Source organism: Nilaparvata lugens, chromosome 10 (assembly GCF_014356525.2).
Source record: "Nilaparvata lugens isolate BPH chromosome 10, ASM1435652v1, whole genome shotgun sequence".
NCBI lineage: Eukaryota > Metazoa > Arthropoda > Insecta > Hemiptera > Delphacidae > Nilaparvata > Nilaparvata lugens.
Window position 1 is genome coordinate 5,101,327 of NC_052513.1, and position 21,788 is coordinate 5,123,114.

The 21,788-nt window shown below is 35.2% G+C and overlaps 1 protein-coding gene and 1 long non-coding RNA gene across 2 annotated transcripts in view; both read left to right on the forward strand.

Moving 5' to 3' along the window:
- The window catches only part of LOC111052566 (diacylglycerol lipase-beta), a 60,912-nt gene extending 45,242 nt beyond the window's left edge, over positions 1-15,670 (forward strand). The window contains exons 6-15 of the mRNA XM_039436135.1: positions 1,793-1,942; positions 2,833-3,001; positions 4,470-4,593; positions 5,795-5,938; positions 8,910-9,021; positions 9,802-9,894; positions 11,079-11,233; positions 12,325-12,483; positions 13,801-13,892; positions 14,613-15,670. Of these exons, the coding sequence (XP_039292069.1) occupies positions 1,793-1,942; positions 2,833-3,001; positions 4,470-4,593; positions 5,795-5,938; positions 8,910-9,021; positions 9,802-9,894; positions 11,079-11,233; positions 12,325-12,483; positions 13,801-13,892; positions 14,613-14,799 (1,385 nt within the window). The 3' untranslated portion in view covers positions 14,800-15,670. The remainder of the gene's footprint in view (positions 1-1,792; positions 1,943-2,832; positions 3,002-4,469; positions 4,594-5,794; positions 5,939-8,909; positions 9,022-9,801; positions 9,895-11,078; positions 11,234-12,324; positions 12,484-13,800; positions 13,893-14,612) is intronic.
- Positions 15,671-16,566: 896 nt separating this feature from the next.
- On the forward strand, positions 16,567-21,047 carry LOC120353233. The gene is made up of 2 exons (XR_005572240.1): positions 16,567-17,238; positions 19,226-21,047. It is a non-coding gene; the product is annotated as an uncharacterized LOC120353233 (long non-coding RNA).
- The last annotated feature ends 741 nt before the right edge of the window (positions 21,048-21,788 follow it).

Here is a 21,788-nt window from a genome sequence, read left to right on the forward strand (position 1 = left end):
GGAAGAAAGGTCATTAGCATACAAAGTGAAGAGGAGAGGGCCTAAAATTGAACCTTGTGGTACTCCATGCATAACGTTTTTCCAAGTAGACTTTTTGTCACCGACAGATACACATTGTTTCCTACCCAATAGATAGGATTTAAACCAAACTAACGAGTTGTGACTGAAACCAAGAATAGCCAACTTATTCAGAAGGACTTTATGATCAACAGTATCAAATGCTTTAGAAAAATCAAATAGGGTGAGGATGGTGCATTTTCTTTGGTCCATAGCTAACCTTATATCATCAGTGACACGAAGCAGAGCTGTTTCAGTTGAATGGAATTTTCTAAAGCCTGATATAAAGTTATGAAGCTTACTATTGTTGTCTAGAAATTTTACAACTTGAGCATGAATGAGTCTTTCTAGCACTTTGGACAATGCAGGTAAAATACTGATTGGTCTAAAATCCTCAACTTTATTGGGTGATGGAACTTTATTTAGAGGGCGAACCAAAGCAAACTTCCAGTTTTCAGGGAAAATGCCTTCTTCAAGTGACTTGTTGAAAATGTATGTAATGGTTGGTAAAACAGCAAATAACATTTTCTTGATAAATTTAATAGGAATTTTGTCAACACCCATAGCATTACTATGAATACGTTGAATTGCTCTGAAAGTGTCTTCTTCTGAGATTGGATGGAAATGAAATTGATCAGTAATTGGTAAATCTAAGTTTGTAACCTGCTCTTCAAGATCATCGATATGATTAGCAATGACAACTTCGTCACGTTGGTTAGAGTGTGAAACGAAATGGTCATTTATATTTTTCAATGGTAAGTCAATTTGTGGATTCGATTTCTGTTTGCCAAGCCCGAATTCTTTTATTCCCTGCCAAAGTGATTTAGAGTCTTGTCTGTTGTTTGTCATAAACGAATTCAAGTACCTAATCTTTGAGTTCCGTAATTCCTGTTTAACTCTATTTCTAAGGCTCCTATACTCGATCAAACTGTCCAAGTCAAATGTCTTTTTAAATTTTCTATGTGCTTTGTCTCTACGTCCCATCATCTTAAGTATGTCTTCAGTCATCCACGGTACTCGTCGTTTTCTATTAATCCTCCTTGTCACATAAGATGCATGTTTGTCATACAAAGTCAAAGTCCAATTCTCGAAAGTCTTGACCATGTCATCAACTGAGGGTAATGCTTCAATCTGATGCCATGGAGTCTGAGCCACATCAGTCAGGAAGGCGGCTTCATCAAAGTTTTTGAAGTCTCTATAAGTGATAATTTTCTGTTCTGGCTTGGGTATCTTATGGGAAAGTACACAGTAGATCAAATCATGTAGATCAAATCATGTCTAGAAATAGCTGGGACTGAGATTTGGCCTGCTTGAACAACCTCATTGGGATCACTAACAATGAGAAGGTCAATGAGTGTGTCTGATTCATTAGTATGATGAGTTGGATCGAGAAGTAAAATAGTCATGTTTAGGCATTGGAAAATTTTAGTCAGTTGAAAGTAGTCAAAGTTCCGATTTGTCATGTTCAAGTCGGTGTTCATATCCCCCATAACTAGTATACGGTTATAACAAGGCATAAGAGAAAGCAAGGCACTTTCGAAATCTGTGAAATTACCTATTTTTGGTGGGCGATAACAGATACCAACGAGTAATTTATCAGTACTAGTAATTTATCAGGAATAGAAATAAATAAAAATAAAACCATTTTAAAAAAGGGTACTTGATTTTTAGTTTTTATTTCTATTACTTCAATTATTATTCAACACTCAAGTTGTATTTTATTTTAAATTTCCAGGTCTGTTTAGTTCGATGTTTCGCAATTCGGACTTGGTCCCTTCAGACATAATAGCCGGTTGTGTCCTGCTCAGGGTCAAACAGAAACGAGAATCGAGGGAGCAGCGGAGACTGGAGTTGGTTGCCGAACAAAGGCTCAAATATACTTCAGGTGAGCCACTTCCAAAATAATTTATTTTTCACATATACTTCCAAAATCAACAGTTGATACAACAATTAATCTTAGATAAAAAATCTAAAAAAAACCATCAACACTACAAATGAGGAAAAATGTATAGTGTACGGTAGTACTAATATCTCATAATTCCTGTACAATCATAACTAAATTGAACAAGTTTGATTTTCGTTTTTTATACTCTACTTGGCTCTACTGTCTCTAATTCTAGCCTCATTCGCTGTGTTCTCCATTCTGAACTGTATGTTAGAGTATTTTTTTATTGAATTAGTACAATAAAAGCTGATTTTAAAAACATGACATATGAAAAAATCATTAAACTATTCTTTTTTTTTCTTTACCAAATTAATTATTCCAATAGTTTTCCAACTATTGACAAGCTATTGCTTCAAACCTATATTAATTTTTAAGGAAACATACATATCAATCACTTCAGTAGTTCATTCATGATTGACGATCAACAATGACTGTCTCTACAGTCAATTTTTTTGCTTGAAGCTAATAGGATATATCTTTCACCTCAAGGTTTCATCTCAGCCAAGGATAAATACATATTTTTATTTAGAAATTGATATTTGTAATATGTTGTATTTTTTCTCAAGTTGTACAACTTGAAACCAATTCTTTTCATGTGCTTTATTTGCTTTATCACGTTTTCAATCGGCTTAGAGACGGATAGTGCTTTACATAACTTCATTTTCTATAATTTGTCATTACAAACAGATTTTTGATAGATGCAAATTGGTGGAAACTGGCGCAATTAAACCACTGACCGCCAGAACTGTTCTATCTCTACTTTCCCTGCATATAAGAAAAAGCTATGATGTAGTGGAATTCTTTTTGAGGTATTTTATTTTTTTTCGCAGACTTACAAGAAGCATTCCAAGGCCTTCCGAGCTGGATGAGCCTGGAGACAGCCAACCACTATGCCAGGCTGGCAATCGCGCCCTACGGCTGTCATCTAGTCTTCCTCGAGTATTGCTTGACCGGCATTTTCAAGCTGCTACGGCTCATGACGTGTTGTGCATGTTTTCGGTGAGTTCAGCAACTGGTCAACCAAGTTCCAAGTTGTTCAGCCCAAAAAGAACACATTCAAATCAGTTAGGGTCTTTCGCACAGTAAGTGCCAGTTTGAAATAAATATTAGATTAAATCAATGTTAGCCTCCGTTTGTTAAAATGTGATTCATATTGAGATCGAACAAGTAAGTTTAAGTTTTCACTGTGTAAAAGGCACTTAAATGTCTAATGAAAGTGAAAATTGTTGATGTGATGAACCTAAAGCTGGGTTTACACCAAAGTTATAAAGAAAATGTTAATAACTTAATCTTTATAGATTCTATTAGATTAAACGGAACTTGACAAACACATATGTTTATCATGTGTATGATAAGTAATGTTCAATCTAATAGAATGTATAAGGATTAAGTTATTTACATTTTGTTTATAACTTTGGTGTGAACCCGGCTTTACCCTCTTTGGACAGTTCAATGATCTACCTCCATTAGGAAAAGAAGTTTCGATCTAGCGCCTGGTTTTTCAATTCAATTTAATTTACTTCAACAAGAAATTACAGATTTTTGCAATAAAATACAGTTACGATAGAATAATAAATATAACGATGAATTACATTACTATTTTGTTTCAAAATTGTAACAACATTGAAAAGTGGAATATTTTCTTTCCAATATTGTGATGTTTTTGTCCTAATAAATGAATATAAAAGACAAAAAATACTATGCATGATCGTAGTATATTCTTTGTATGATCGTTGTAAATATTTATTATTCTGTAATAATACAAAGTATCGTATCTTATTTTGATTCTGCTGGGATTTTAATTCCGGTATCACCACAGAGCTAAAAGCAACAAGAGACATTATCCAGACATCGAACTAATTGATCTCACTGAATCAAACCTTAAGCCTCCTACTTTCATTTATTTCTACTACTATAGTGAGGTCCACGTTATAATGGCAGTGAAGGAAAATAGGAAAACAACGTTGCCGAACCTCAGTCTTGCCTATGCCTTCTATAGACGGTAGCTGATACAGGTTTATTAACTGTTCATTCTCGTTTAAAATAATAAATTATATTTTTCAAAAATTTCATAATCAAGATAACCTATTTTGTTGATTAATTATTAATTCTACATTGTGAAAAGACGATCTGGCATCAAAGCAACGCGAGAAAGAGATAGCGCTATCCGCTTTGTTGAATGATAGACAAGGATAGCAATACCATTGCTAATCAAACACTGCCATTATAACGTGAACCTCACTATAGCTATCTTCTCTCATTCACTGTTTACGTACTCCTTCATTCATTATCTTCAAATTATTTACTCATTATTTATGATTATCACATACACATATGATTATCCTTAAACACACAGAGCTCACCCCTCTTCTGTTCTTGAACAGTTTTAGACTTTTAGGTCGTTTAAAAAATTGTATTTTCAACAAGGTTTTATTGTAATTAATTTATAATTTTCCTAAATTTTCAGGGCTAAAAAGACAATTGTCAAAGAAGATAATTGCTGTCTCTGTAATCTTGCTGGTGTAAAGTACTTCTCCAAAAAGACGGAGGATGAAATCATCTATGTCACATTCCGCAACCGGCTTTTTGAGGTGAATAAGATACTGTTTAACTATTCACATTTGAAAAAATATATTAGCATTTATACCAAATACAGTACGGTACCATAGATGGAACAATAATTATCATATTTTTCATGATGAAAGAGCCACTATATTCTGAGAGATATTACTTTTTACGTGGCTCTCTCTCGAAGACAGAGATGCCCGATTCTCTCTCCTTCACTAATCACTCCCACTACCTAACAGCATCCTCCCCCTACTTTTGTGTTATTATCCAATTGTGCGCAGCCTGCTTACTCCTCTTCACTTCTCTGTGCATGTTACAAACTGTGCAAGGAGAAATCCGTTTTCCCTCTTTATGTTAAAAGTAATATCTCTCGGACTAAAGTATGGTACATGTAGTATGTTCAAGAAACTTTTCAACGAATTTTTTAGTCATTACTATTGAACGAAAATAGAATTTAAATGCTGTAAATCACACCGAAAACTTCTGTTATACTGCAAATATTGGCAACAGGGTAAACGATGATAAATAATTCGATGAGAACTACTATTCAAGATTGAAGTCTTCGGGGTGATTTACAGCATCTAATTTGGATTTTCGTTTAATAATAATTATTAATTCATTAGCGTTTGAATAAATGCAATATCTCAGTAATTTCCATCTGTAGACTGAATTTATTAATTTTGTAATAATGCAAATTTCTTCATTTCAAGAATAAATGCAATGCTTGAAAAAGTAATATTCACGTATGGGATTTGCAATACGCATTGAATTTCTTTCACTGTATAAAGGGGAAAAAATCTATGAATTTTAAACATTTATTAAACTTTATAATTTTCGAATGGATCCGATCTCTTTTTCCAGTAATTTTCTTCTTCTTCTTCTTCCTTCATTCAAGGTTTAGGCTCTTGCCTGTTCCGACTCACAGCAGTATAATTGTATATCTATTTATTACAGTACGTTAATCTAGAATTACAGTAATCATTAAATCAGTTATTCATCTTATAGCCATCTTTTCCAGTATCTCTTTTTCCTATAGGGTGGTAGTTAAGAATTTTCAAGGGAATCCTTTCTGTTGGCATTCTGTTGACATGCTCCCTCCACTGGTTGCGATATGATAAAACTTTTTCATTCATGTTAAAGGCACCCAGCTCTTGCCTTATATCCTCATTTCTAATGTGGTCCCGGCGGTCACAGCCCTTTTACTTGTCGTTTCTCTGTTTTCAGTTGCCTTTCTGTGTGATTGTTGACCACAAGACGCGTGCTATAGTGCTCTGTGTTAGAGGGTCGATGTCAGTGAGAGACGTCTTCACAGACCTCACATCCGTGCCAGAGAAAATAGAAGCTGAAGGCGTTCCTGAAGATGCTATGGTAAGGACATAACAATCATATCTGAATAACTATTGAGATTCCTATTGTAATTATTATTAGTTTAGAACTATTCGATTTGCAACTCAAAAATAAGTGACATTTGGAAAATTTATTTTTTATTCATCTAAAAAGTGCTAATAAAGTGACTGATTGAATTGATATCCTAGTTGCAACATTTGAAACTCTCTTGGGGTAAAACCTATCTGGATGGGGGCATGAAACGGTCAAGAGAGAACAATGCCCACTCTTCAATGCCGGTGGAATGGAAAAAAATAACTGTCAACCCATGCCGATGCTTAACCAATATTGAACAATAGATCTCTTCATGCCCCCATCCAGATAGGTTTAGAAACATAAAATATATTTTCAAAACCTACTCCAAAATCCAACACTCTCGTCCGCATCTTACAACTCGATATAGATAGGTTCACAAACATATAAAATATATTTTCAAAACCCACTCCAAAATCCAACACTCTGATCCGCAACTTACAACTCGATATAATATATGTATTGTTTGAAAAATATCAATTAGCACTAAGAAATTGGTTCTTCGATAATATTAGAATGGGCTCAAAATATTGTGTTCCATAATGATGGAATTCAACTATTATTCTAAATGAGCTATATTTTTCTAAATTTAATAAGAATGGCTTGAAAAGTCTGTTTCGAAACAATTTGTACATCTCTGACAGCCTGGTACGAGTTATAAAATCGTAATATAGGTACTAAACTCATTTATTGCGTAAAACACACCATTTGATAGCATGATTTGGTTTTCACCAAACGACGGGCATAATATCCTTTGTTTCGCAATTTGATTGTATATCAATTGTCACAAAGTAAAATTGTGACGAGAAAATAATAAATAATATTATTGAAAGACGCTCGGCTATCAGCAAGGCTAGCCGACCGCGGAGATAAGGAAGGTACCGATGGCGCATCATCTTCCGCGCATCAAGACGATTTCCACCGCCTCTGGCGGCGGCACTACTCCATCCCCTCCACTTTGGGGGAGTATTTAAAGGCCGGACGAGCCCCAGACCACAGCATTCCGCTCACAACCTTCCTGCTCCTGGTACAGCGGCCCGTTGGCTGCCGTACGTCCCCGACCTCCTGCCCTGGTACAGCGGCCCGTTGGCTGCCGTACGTCCCTAACCTTCCATCTCCCTAGGGCACAGCGAACCGTTGTCTGCCGTCCCTGTCCTCCCATCTACCTAGGGCACAGCGGACCGTTGTCTGCCGTCCCTGTCCTCTCATATACATAGGGCACAGCGGACCGTTGTCTGCCGTCCCTGACCTCCCATCTACCTAGGGCACAGCGGACCGTTGTCTGCCGTCCCTGTCCTCCCATATACCTAGGGCACAGCGGACCGTTGTCTGCCGTCCCTGACCTCCCATCACCCTAGGGCACAGCGGACCGTTGTCTGCCGTCCCTGTCCTCCCATTTCCCTAGGGCACAGCGGACCGTTGTCTGCCGTCCCTGACCTTCCATTCCCCCAGGGCACAGCGGACCGTTGTCTGCCGTCCCTGTCCTCCCATCTCCCTAGGGCACAGCGGACCGTTGTCTGCCGTCCCTGTCCTCCCATTTCCCCCGGGCACAGCGGACCGTTGTCTGCCGTCCCTGACCTCCCATCTCCCTAGGGCACAGCGGACCGTTGTCTGCCGTCCCTGTCCTCCCATTTCCCCAGGGCACAGCGGACCGTTGTCTGCCGTCCCTGTCCTCCCATTTCCCCAGGGCACAGCGGACCGTTGTCTGCCGTCCCTGACCTCCCATCTCCCTTAGGGCACAGCGGACCGTTGTCTGCCGTCCCTGTCCTCCCATTTCCTCAGGGCACAGCAGACCGTTGTCTGCCGTCCCTGACCTCCCATTTCCCCAGGGCACAGCGGACCGTTGTCTGCCGTCCCTGACCTCCCATCTCCCTAGGGCACAGCGGACCGTTGTCTGCCGTCCCTGTCCTCCCATTTCCCCAGGGCACAGCGGACCGTTGTCTGCCGTCCCTGTCCTCCCATTTCCCCAGGGCACAGCGGACCGTTGTCTGCCGTCCCTGACCTCCCATCTCCCTAGGGCACAGCGGACCGTTGTCTGCCGTCCCTGTCCTCCCATTTCCTCAGGGCACAGCGGACCGTTGTCTGCCGTCCCTGACCTCCCATTCCCCCAGGGCACAGCGGACCGTTGTCTGCCGTCCCTATTCTTCCTTCTCCCCAGGGCACAGCGGACCGTTGTCTGCCGTCCCTATCCTGTCTGTCCTTCCTTTTCCTACTTCACTGGAGCGGAACCGAGGCCGTAAGGCCGATACAAAATTACATCAAAGTGGTGTCATCAAAGAAAAGAGCGACCTTCACGCCGTCAGAAGCACCAGGAGGTGCTGTTCACGCCAGCTGAGGCACAAAGAAGAAGGAAGAGGAACTTCGACTTGCCTCCTTTCCCCGCCCACATTACGACTGAGCGAAGTCATCCAGGAGCAACACCTGGGTATCAATCACCCACCTCTGAAGCTACTCAGGGTGTACGTGATACAATAAAAACTAGTATATGCCTTCACGGCTTAGATGTTTGTCGCATCTTGATAAGCTTTGCAGGAACTCCATGTTACACCAAGAGCTACAGAGTACAGACTGTCTAATAGTTGGAAATTATAACTTCGATAGACCTGTACGGACTACGGAAATGGGAATCTCCTAGTAAAAGTATAAGTGTGAAATAACGTCACTAATTTAACAGGTTGGGGCATAGGCTTCATTGCACAAGGGTCGAGAATGTGATAAATTTACCTCGCAATTGTTCTGTTCTCGCTTGACCGTCCCATGCCCCCATTGAGAAAGGTTTTACCCCTCTCTTGCTTGTATTACGGTACTAATTATTTCAAGTATCCAATGGAAGCTATATAAATAATATCAAGTAATTATATTCCAGTAGTTGGTTAACTGCAATTTCTGATAAAATATACTACCTTTCTTTATTTTGCAGGCTCACAAAGGCATGCTAATGTGTGCCAATAGACTGAAGAAACATCTTGAGGATGCTGGTATTCTAGACAAAGCGTTCGGTCAATATCCCAGCTATAATCTTATCTTAACAGGTATGCATTTTAAAACTTTTTTATTTTCTCATTTTCAGAGTTAAATGAATACTGGAGAAATATTATTTGGATACAGATGCACCGTATGCGTGATGAACAACTCAAGCCAATTCTATATTATATAGTGTAAAATAAATGATTTGGACAGTGGTATCCTCCATTTGTAATTAATGATTGAATGTCCTGTTTTCTAAATGTAATTATTTAAACATGTTCAAAAATCTTTAAGGGAGGAATTGAAACAAGTGATGACTCATGTGTACTAGGTACTAGCAATCAGCCAGCTCTACCAACGACATGTAAAATAACAGAGGAGGATGTGTCTTTACTCTGTCAGCCAAAACTGCCTGATCAGCTTTTAGTTTTTAAAGTTGAAAAATTTTATTCCTCTTCTTAAAGAAGAAACTGATGTTTGGGGGTTTGTCAAACCTTCTGGTTCAAGACAATAGGTTTATTGTAAGGTAATTAGAATGCATAACAATAAAATAATAATGCAACATCACATTTCTGTACATCAGTAGTTAGAATACATTTTTTATCTATAGCAACCAGAGAACATGAATTCCAGTAGAAATGACAGTTATAAAATGTCTGCAGCTTCATTGATTCCTGATTCTAATTAATTTAATCTGAAGTTTTCCTAATATTCTAGTGCATTCCTTTTGTATAAACAATAAATGAAGTGTGATTTGTATGAAACAATAAAGATTAACATTTTTAGTTACAATAACAAGTAACATAACAAGTTTCAATTGATTCAATATTTGTTTGTCATTGCAGGACACAGTTTAGGTGCTGGAGTTGCCATCTTATTAGGACTGCTAATGAGGCCGACTTATCCCGATCTGAAAGTATTTGGCTTTGCCACTCCTTGTAAGTAAGACTAACTTTTTCTCATTATTTGTTGATGAATTTTTATCAAAATTAGGGAAAGAAAAAGTTTTGGGTTTATCCTGTTGATTCTCTCCCAATCATTAATTTGATATTGTGATTGTGGAATGAAATAAATAAAAAAAATGAACACATATGTGTCAATCGATTATTGATTACTCAAGTGCTTTTCATTTGTTCAAGTTGATTTGATTTGTATTTTCATTTAAATTGTTATTTTTTAAAGATGAATTTATGAAATATAACTGACAACTTGAACAATTAATAAGTTTATTGTGCTTTTTGTGTAGTTTAGAATTTGATATCGTGGTAATTATTCATATTAAATAAGAAGACTATTAAATAAAAATAACATATTAAATAAAACCGGTCTTTCTAACTTTCAATAAAATCTGTTGTTTTTGACAATTTCTTAGTCTTTTTATTTAATGTTTATTGTGTGTTGTAAGCTAGTAAACCTTTACTCACTTAGTTTTCAATTCATAGAAATGTTTAAAATTCAATTCATTTCGAATTTTCAAGTTTTCAATTCATTAAGTATTGTAATAAAATTGCCTGAATTTAGCTATAGTCCCTGCAAACATTACTTTGTTGCTCAGAGAGCTTTATACCCGTTACTATTTCTTATGAGAATAGGAGCGCCCTTTTGCCGAATTCTGTCGATTTTATAAAACTCATTCACGCTCTCTTTCTCATTCATCCTATGACATAATTAGCTCACAAGCTTTGTGGCTTATATGAAATATGGCAGCACTGTACTCCATAAGCGTGATGATGAAATATAAGGCCTGCCAGATTATAGAACTAGAATACTTTTAATAAGTACATATTTATTGATGGACATCTTCTAACTCCTTAGTCATACCCTCAAGTTTCTTCACCATTGTGGTCAATTTATAAGAAGTACTAAAGGAATAACATTGAAAATAACATTTTTCATTAATATATTATTTAGTTACGACATGTTATTTGTAACTTTCATGATCTTTTGTAACTTTCAGTGTTTTTGTGAAGGTGATGTTGTGGTAGATTTCCATATTGAATAGAAACGTGATTATGTTGTCAAAACCACTAATTATTTATTGAAACAATCTAAGATACTAGTTTCGGTTGTTGCACCATTATTTATCTCTAGTAAACAGGAATATTTTCTATCTCACTTCCAGCCGGACTTCTCTCCCTGGATGCAGCTAAGTACACAGAGAGCTTTGCCATGAGTATAGGAATAGGAGACGACTTTGTGATGAGACTGAGCATTGATAGCATGGAGGAGCTTCGCAATCAGCTGCTAAGCGTCCTGCAATCATGCCGATTACCTAAGGTTAGTTAGACTCCAAACTATATAGTTCTGAGAGTTAACAATCAATAATGTGATAATGTTATTGAATCAATTTTTAAATCATGTATAGCTCTCTCAATAATGAAAATTTATCAAATAAGAATGTAATTATATTTATCGGTTTACAAATTTGTACAAAAGTACAAAAATCTTATTCAAACTCGTGGATCATCGTTTGAAAATTTGTTTTCATCAAGCTGTAAATCCAATTATCATTAGATTTAAAAAGGAAAATCCCATCTTTTTTAATGCATGTCTTGAATGTTCAATGTGTTTATCGTCTGCTGCATAGCAGACCTATTCCCTGTAATAGAACTCGACCTACATTCTGAATCTGAAAAGTGCAAATTTAACTGTAATATGTTGTCATTCTAAACTATCGACGGTAGAGATGCAGTTCTGCAGTTTTAAAAAAAAAATCTTTGAGAGATTATTGAATTCTAAAATAAATCTTTGTTTATCGACAAAAAATCGTCTAATGTTAACTTGTTTTTGACTATAAACTAAGAATATTATGGTCTAGTTTTATTGGTAGAGTGAGGAGATGACGTAAACAGCTTTCTAGACATAGATAATCAATGAGTCATAGATGATTCATGAGTCAGTCAATTTTGGTAGATCTTGCTAGAAGTAAATAATCAAATTTGGTTGATTTGAGATTTGAAGATTCAAAGCGTTCTAAAATTGTGCCGACTTCATTTTCCTATGTATGTTTTTCATGCATAATTTTTAATTTCTTATTATTTGAACTGTAGTCTTCTTGTTATCTGATGTTGTTTTATGCTGTATCTGAGTTACTTCATGTACGTGAATGTTTATCACTTTCCTTTGTACCTAACCGACGTGACATGATCCATGTATATGTTATATATTTGTTTATCAATAAAATCTATTCTATTCTATTCTATTCTACTTTCCATCTATCAGTTCTTTCCATTTCATAACTTGAGTAGATAATACATTATCACTAAAAACCTATCTTCATTATGAGATAAACTCTGTGTTTACTTGATGATATTATTTGCACTTAGCAGTATTTATTTCACTTTTTAATCCTGGTTCTCTTTCGACAGTACCGCGTGATGGTGAATGGCTTCGGCTACTTTCTGTTTGGCGTTCCTTCAAGAGACTTGGAGTCGACATGGCGTAACGACATTCCATCTCCAACACACAGACACCACAGGGTGTTGCTACAGGCAGAAAATGCCTACAGGAATCCATTCCTTTATGCCGTAAGTCCACAAATTCTATGACAATTTCTCATATTATGTTCAGTGTAATTATTTTTGACTTCAGATACTGTTGTTGATGAGATGTAGTGATATTTATCCATAATGAAACACTGGCATGTTGTCTAGGAATATCACAAATTTATTTAAAAATTACATACATGTTTCAACACCTATATTGTCATTCTTTTTTAATAGACAAATCACATTATATTGAATGTGTCAAGATAGATTGAATATTCAATAATCTTCATTGCACTAGTAGCTCTGTGAACAGTAGACCTCACGCAGTATTCTCATCCACAAGTACCTGATTGAAACTATAGACCTTATGGAAATACAGCAATAGACTGGCTTCTCCACACATCTGTGTAATCACTTGTCAGCTGATTTATGATGAATAATTCTATAGTCTGATTTTCACTCTAATATTGGCGTATGAAGGAGGCTCCTTTTTCCTTTTATATTATCCTTGAAATGCAAAATTTCCAAAAAAAAACCTTGTATATACGTCGACGCGCAATTAAAAAAGGAACTTACCTGTCAAATTTCATGAAAATTTATTACCGCGTTTCGCCGTAAATGCGCAACATATAAACTTTAAACATTAAGAGAAATGCCAAACCGTCGACTTGAATCTTATACCTCACTTCGCTCGGTCAATTATCAAATGAGAACAGTTGTCATTCTTTTTTTAATAGACAAATCACATTATATTGAATGTGTCAAGATAGATTGAATAGTCAATAATCTTCATTACATTATTGAGAATAGTAATGGCATAGCCACCTCTAATACAAGGCCCTGGCCTACGATATTGCAACGTCGCAGTGTAGGCCTAGAATCTAATACATGATTGGTGAAAAAGATCAGCTGGTATTTTTTTAAATCTTTTTCACCAATCATGTATATTAGATTCTAGGCCTACATTGCGACGTTGCAATATCGTAGGCCAGGGCTTTGTATTAGAGATGGTAATGGTGTTACAGAAAATTAGTGTGGTAATATAGCTTTAAACTCAATTCATATTAATTTGAAGCTAATACCTTTTCTAATAATGATGTTTTGAAGCTAATCTGAATGTATCTATTACATTACATTTGAGCAATTCCACTTCCATAGCATTAAACTCATTAATTTATTATTGTATCGTTTTATTGAATTTACCTTTTATTGTCATTCTGCCTTTTATTGTTTTATTGAATTCAATTATCTTTCAACTGTATTACTTTTATTACAATCTTGAAAAAACATCAATTAATTTTTGAATCGAATTTTTACATTTCTACATCATAATCATTTGTTATTTTGTGTTGATAGGATGTGGCGAATAGAAAGTTCACAAAGACGAGGCTGTACGCAGCGGGGCGGATTCTTCACATAGCTTACAAAAAGAAAACCAAAGAAGACAAGTAAGCTTATTCATAATTATCCTTCTTACATTCAAGTACAATAATACAATATCCATCTAACATTCAATAGAATATTATTCAACAAATGATGTTTTTTTCTGTCTCCACAAAGAAGATACTGTAAGAGAACACTGTTTTCGAGGCATTTGAACAATCTTATGATAATTAAAATTATTGAGTATTGTTCTCATCGATTTTTTAAGAATAAAATCACCTAGAGAAAATCTTGAGTTTTTTTGTAAATTTAGCATTGTTTCACGAGTTAATTTGCCAAACAAACTGCATTTATCACTGCCACGCTCAGTATAGTAATAATGAAAATATGATTATAGGGTAGCAGATAATTTGAAGACTTTTTGCACCAATCTATGAGGATCTTAATTATCTGATTTTTTTAATCTGTTGATCCTGGCTGATTGATGATGGTCGTTAAGTCATGTTAGAGACCCTGAAATTGATTAGGTGTGACCTGTGAACTCTCGACACCAGACCTGAGCGAGTTAGGTCATTCATTTATTCATTTATTTTGTCTTGTTCTATTGTGTTTTCATTCATAGTAACTGTTTTTGTAATTGTCTGTTTGTTTATTGTTTTTCCACATTGTGTTTTCATGTACTATTGTGAATAAAATTGTATGTTTCTTTCAACTGTTTTTTGTAATTGTCTGATTGTGTACTGTTATTCCACATTGTTTCTGTGTATTGAGAATTTTTTTTTCAGGAAAAACCAGAACCCAAGCGACACATTCGAAATGCGATGGATCAAGCCTGAGGATCTCACCGAGCTACGAGTCATGCCGAGGATGTTCAAGGACCATTTGCCCAAAAACATCATCAAAACCATGGAAACTGTTCTCGGTGAACAAAGGACAGAGATAGTGGAGTTCTCCGAGATTACCATAATTTAATCGTCCCTAAAAATAATATTGTTCCTTGTTTTCATGACCAGAGAGCTAAGATAATGACAACCTACTAGTTGGGCAACTTACATTTCAAATGAGGCTTTAAACTAGATCCAAATATCTGGAAGTGTTCGTGCTTTGTACAAAACTGTTACTTCTTGGTTTTCTCGAACATTTTGAGGAGCAACTACTCTCTAGTACTAGTACCGTACTTATAGTATTCCTCTCCAACCCCTTTAATCGTCAAGTCAACAATAAAATCCAGCATAGTTTTTCATATTATGAAATTTTACCGAAAATAGGGTTGTCTGTTCAATTGAACTCCCTGTTGCCTCAACTCATCTTGGTTACAAAGCTAAATGCTATAAGAGTAGTAAATCAATGCAATAAAATTGCAATAGGAACACAAAAATTAACTGAAGGTCAGTATTTTGTACTCTAATTTGTTTAATTTGCAATTAAATTACATTGAGAATCGTGTTTCGGTCAGAAATGTTGTAACTCATGACTGATGATGAAGAACCATGGTTCATAAAAAGAAGCTTTAATGAAGAGAAGTTCTGTTAATAATGTTTTGCATTTCTCAGTCCAAACTGCAAAAATGTGATCCATCCAAATGTGCAATTTTAATTGTAAATTCATAGGTGTAGCTTTTGAATTTTTAAATCTTACCATTAATTTTATTCAACGACTTTTGTGCTATTTTATTCGTGAATTTTTCTAAACATAAATAATGGAAGTTTTGAGCTTCAGCAATCCTTAGTAATAGACCTTCACCTTGCTTATCATTCGAATTATTGTAATCTCTATATCCTAGAGCTTATGCTCATAGAGAAATGATAGCTTATGCATAAGATAGATGCATAAGCTATCTTTTGTTTATTTATTTATTTAGCGTATGGCAGTATACACAACACATTTATGATCACAAAATTCGAAAAAAAAAGAAAACAATAGAAAATTCATATATAAATCGAATGAAAATATCTTAGTCACTTTTGACCTGGAAATTAGAGGCATGCTTCCAGGGTATTTAAGTAGGCTATTGATGCTGGTTTAGCCACCAGGAAATCTTCATGTGCACCTGTGTATGCTGATCTGGGACATTCCTCCACTATGTGACTCACAGTCTGGACTGCTCCACACTCACAGAAAGGGGAGTCAGCCTTCCCCCCACTTATGCATCAGATAGGCACATCTACCATGATGAGTTCGTACCCTATTCAGTGCCGACCATGTTTTACGAGGCAAATCGAAGCCTGGTGGCCTTTTGGTTACAAATGGGATGTCAATGTTCTGCTTTGCTGACCACGCTTGTTGCTAGGCCTCATTTATACGGAAACCTGAATCTAAGGCTGTAATTGCCGTCCTAACCGGTGGCTTACGAGATTGCAGACGTCTCTGATTGGCATCTTGTATATCCTCATGTATTGACAGGCTTCGATTTTCCTGTATCTTCTTGTACTCTCTAGTAAGGGCATTCATGCGTCGAAGATTTGGGGGGGGATGTGACTCAACACCGGGAGCCATTCCACAGGGGTAGATTTTAGAACACCACCTATCATTCTCATTGAGTTATTTAGCTGAACATCAACCCTATGAACATGAGAGCTATTCATCCAGACTGGAGCACAGTACTCAGCAGCTGAAAAGACAAGGCTTAGGGCTGTAGAGCGTAATGTAGATGCTGAAGCTCCCCATGATGTTCCGCAAAGTTTTTGCATAATATTGTTTCGGGTTTTTAGTTTTTCTGCTGTCTTTGTTAGGTGCTCTTTGAATGATTGTACCTTTCAAGCATTTTTGTTCTTTTTTTAACAAAAGCTCGGATATTTTTTTCAATATTTGAAAACTCTTTTATTGGTACTGTACCTGTATTATAAAAACGAATCTTAAATGTACCGGTACTTATTTTTGAATTTTTACATGTCAAGATGGATGTACGCGCATAATTTTAGGCAAGTACGGTACATCATAGTTGAGCTAATTTACAGCAGTTTGTAATCCTTATGAATCTAATTGATTAGGTATATAAATTAGGGTCGTATTCCAAATTCTTTTTAGGAGTAGAAAAAATATATAATATTGTCTGAAGTGTGTGTCTGAATATTCCGTCCATTGTTTTATTTGACGATGTTATAAAAAATGTCATATTTTATATTCCATTTTATAAAAGATTGAGATGATTTTGATCTTCTTTTCGAATTTAAAAGTGTAGTATAAGTCAAATGGTTGTTATTACAGTATTGCTTATTACAATTATCTATCAAAAACTGTTTAACATAAGTTAGTGCTAGTTTTTGTAAAATTTCTCTGTCTTAGAGCAGTGCATTTACTAGTTTTTATTGTACATCAATTATAATTCACTATTGTGCATTAATCTATAGCGCACCAGGATTCTATTGCTGATTTCAGCTTACATTCCAGAAAAAACGTTGTACAAAGTAGGTATTGGATGAAAACTAAGTCATTTAGTCCCGGTGTTAAAATTAAAATATGGTACACTGATAGCCTTCAGGAATAAAAAATAAATTACAAATTCCATTTCAGATTGAGCAAAGAAATTGTAACAACATTATAATTTTACTGCAAGGGAGAAATATAATATATTTTCAATAATATTATTCAATCGAACTGATTGGACAACATAAAATTGTCATTGTTTGCTCAATTAAATTATAAATAAATATATTATTGTCGTTTATGAACTTGATGGTTGAATTCCTTTAGCAGGCAGCTCAAGAAAATGTTTCTATAATTATTTTTCTGGCTGAATAAAATAATTATTAGAATCTCATTCTTTTGAAGAATAGTTTAATTTTAATTACCTACAGATATTATAACTCTTACAAATGGGCAGTACCTTACTTACTTACTCCTCGGCTCTACAACCCATTGAGGGTCTTGGCCTCCCGCATATGCCTCTCCATTCGTCCCGATTTTGAGCTTTCTTTTCCATCCTCTGATACCCATCTGCCTCAAGTCATTCTCCACGTCGTCAATCCAACGCATTCTTGGTCTTCCCCTCAGTCTTCTTCCTCCAGGATTCATTCTGTGGACTTTCTTTGCGCTCCTGAGTCATCCATGCGCTCCACATGTCCTAACCAACCTAGACGTCTCATTTTTATTTCAACTACAATGTCTGGGTTGTAGAGCTCTCGCAACTCTTGGTTAGTGCGGATAATGAAAATATGATTATAGGGTAGCAGATAATTTGAAGACTTTTTGCACCAATCTATGAGGATCTTAATTATCTGATTTTTTTAATCTGTTGATCCTGGCTGATTGATGATGGTCGTTAAGTCATGTTAGAGACCCTGAAATTGATTAGGTGTGACCTGTGAACTCTCGACACCAGACCTGAGCGAGTTAGGTCATTCATTTATTCATTTATTTTGTCTTGTTCTATTGTGTTTTCATTCATAGTAACTGTTTTTTGTAATTGTCTGTTTGTTTATTGTTTTTCCACATTGTGTTTTCATGTACTATTGTGAATAAAATTGTATGTTTCTTTCAACTGTTTTTTGTAATTGTCTGATTGTGTACTGTTATTCCACATTGTTTCTGTGTATTGAGAATTTTTTTTTCAGGAAAAACCAGAACCCAAGCGACACATTCGAAATGCGATGGATCAAGCCTGAGGATCTCACCGAGCTACGAGTCATGCCGAGGATGTTCAAGGACCATTTGCCCAAAAACATCATCAAAACCATGGAAACTGTTCTCGGTGAACAAAGGACAGAGATAGTGGAGTTCTCCGAGATTACCATAATTTAATCGTCCCTAAAAATAATATTGTTCCTTGTTTTCATGACCAGAGAGCTAAGATAATGACAACCTACTAGTTGGGCAACTTACATTTCAAATGAGGCTTTAAACTAGATCCAAATATCTGGAAGTGTTCGTGCTTTGTACAAAACTGTTACTTCTTGGTTTTCTCGAACATTTTGAGGAGCAACTACTCTCTAGTACTAGTACCGTACTTATAGTATTCCTCTCCAACCCCTTTAATCGTCAAGTCAACAATAAAATCCAGCATAGTTTTTCATATTATGAAATTTTACCGAAAATAGGGTTGTCTGTTCAATTGAACTCCCTGTTGCCTCAACTCATCTTGGTTACAAAGCTAAATGCTATAAGAGTAGTAAATCAATGCAATAAAATTGCAATAGGAACACAAAAATTAACTGAAGGTCAGTATTTTGTACTCTAATTTGTTTAATTTGCAATTAAATTACATTGAGAATCGTGTTTCGGTCAGAAATGTTGTAACTCATGACTGATGATGAAGAACCATGGTTCATAAAAAGAAGCTTTAATGAAGAGAAGTTCTGTTAATAATGTTTTGCATTTCTCAGTCCAAACTGCAAAAATGTGATCCATCCAAATGTGCAATTTAATTGTAAATTCATAGGTGTAACGTTGTACAAAGTAGGTATTGGATGAAAACTAAGTCATTTAGTCCCGGTGTTAAAATTAAAATCTGGTACACTGATAGCCTTCAGTAATAAAAAATAAATTACAAATTCCATTTCAGATTGAGCAATGGAATTTTAACAACATTATAATTATTCTGCAAGGGAGAAATATAATACATTTTCAATAATTATTCAATCGAACTGATTGGACAACATAAAATTGTCATTGTTTGCTCAATTAAATTATATATAAATATATTATTGTCGTTTATGGACTTGATGGTTGAATTCCTTTAGCAGGCAGCTCAAGAAAAACTCTTTTTCTGGCTGAATAGAATAATTATTAGAATCTCATTCTTTTGAAGAATAGTTTTATTTTAATTACCTACAGATATTATAACTCTTACAAATGGGCAGTACCTACTCTTTATAAAAATATAGTATTTTAATAGATGATCGGAATAATTCGAATTGTTCATTACCACACAATATACTATTAACTATGATTTCGAATTATTATAGATGAGTTTCTACGGGTAGCATAGTATTCTTATTTGAAAACTTGCCCTTATACTTTTTCATGTTAATCAGATTCACCAATCTTTTTTTGCTCTCATACTTAACATTAAAATTTCCTACATATATTATCTCTATTTAAAGTCTGTACTTAATTTATAAGAATTCAACTTAACTGTACTTACTCATTGTAGACTCGTCCTTTGCTGTTTTCTTCTCAAATAATCTCATTTTTATAGGCTAACTGGTATGTAGTGTAGGCCTACTCGTATGAAGAAAATGCCTATTCAGATATTAATAAATTCTTTAGAATCTCCCAATGTATATGACAATCATTTTTTAATATAATATTTCCACTTCATATTCACATTTTATAAACGTAGAGGTTTGATGTTCAAACTTTATGTAGGTACATATTTATAAAAGCTTTTTATAAGTTTGGGCACTTTTACTCTAAATGATGTTACATAAATTAGATTATAGTTATCAGAGTTGATAGGAAACCCGTCCGGTATGTTTAGTAATTAATGTTAATGATTTTCTATTATTTTGACAACATGACTTTTGTATCATGAAAGTCAAATAGCACTTTTTAGATAATTTTATCATATCGTATCAAAGTATGCATTTACCGATTCATAGGTACTACAAATGATAATCTTCTGAAATACCTCTTCAGTATTTCATATTTATTTGGTTGTTCCTTCCAAATAAAGTCAGGCATCAATAGTATTCCAAGCTAGTTTTCTTGACAGGCTAATCAAGAAAGTAGTCTTATTATTTTCAGAAGGATTGAAAAATGTTGAAGGGTGCTCACTGTCATGCAACTTGGTTTAAAAGAGTTAGTTTTATACGTAACAAATAGCTTTAGAAATTTTTTATTGTCGATTATTGGAAACTTTTATTGTAAAATTGAGCACAAATTTATGATTTGTATATCACATTATAGCTGAAAATTTTTTGTGTATTGATCATGATAAGATATGCTGGTAAATTGTACTTGATGATAACTTTAACTTTAACTTTATTGTATAAAATACTATAATCATAATACAATTATGACATTGGAGGAAAAACTAGGCTGAGCCTGAACTATTTCTCTCCAAAAATTTTGATAAAATGTTAATGTTGAAATATCGTTCTTGTATATAAGGAGACCAACTGCTATTTTTGTATTAATAGTAAGTAAGAAGACCTTGAAACTGTGATCGTTAAATGGATAATTTGTTGTATTTTGCTCTTCTATTATAGTTTATACGCTGAACGCAATATGTATTTGATACTTTTTGTATTTGGAGAAAAATGTAATTTTCTTATATTGTTGACGGCTTTTTATTGAAGGGCTTCATATTCATTCATAATAATATATATTGCAAAATAAGTGGTGTCTTTGAAACCAAGAAAAATTTGGCATCAGTTGTAATGAATAGGCCTATTCCAAGTAGCCTACTGCAAGTTTTTATTTTATACTAGCAATGAAAACGTCCATTATTTACCCTCACAAGCAGAAATGCTATAGAATGAATTTCTAGTAATAATTCTTCTAGCAATCAGACTAGTCGATACTGTAAAAATCTGGTGTAGCGCACTCACACTACTTTCCTTGCCGTTATGAAAATTGATCACCTGAAGCTAGTATTCACGCGCATGAGTCTACTATTCAAAGATCTGAGCCAGCTGGTGACAGGACAATAACGCTGGAGACACACGATGTCTGCTATCTCTTCATAGTGATGATTTAATAGTAGTCATAGAATCAACAGTTGCCAATAGTTTGCAATTGAATAATCACATTTTCTCGAATTTCGAGCTTATTTTCAATTTTAGGTGAACATGTTACTGAACATTAATTGTAGAGATTCTCATGCTCAATCTTTTCCACTCGAAAGTTTTTGTTCAAATTGTATCTGAAGCCTGATAATTAAGAATCTAGAATCAAAAATTGCATAGATGGGGTGGATCTCCTGAAATTTTTACAGATATGGGACTTGTGGCAGTTGATAGAGCTTATCAATGACTTCTCTGGGTATGAATTTGATCAAAATCGTTGGAGCCGTTTTCGAG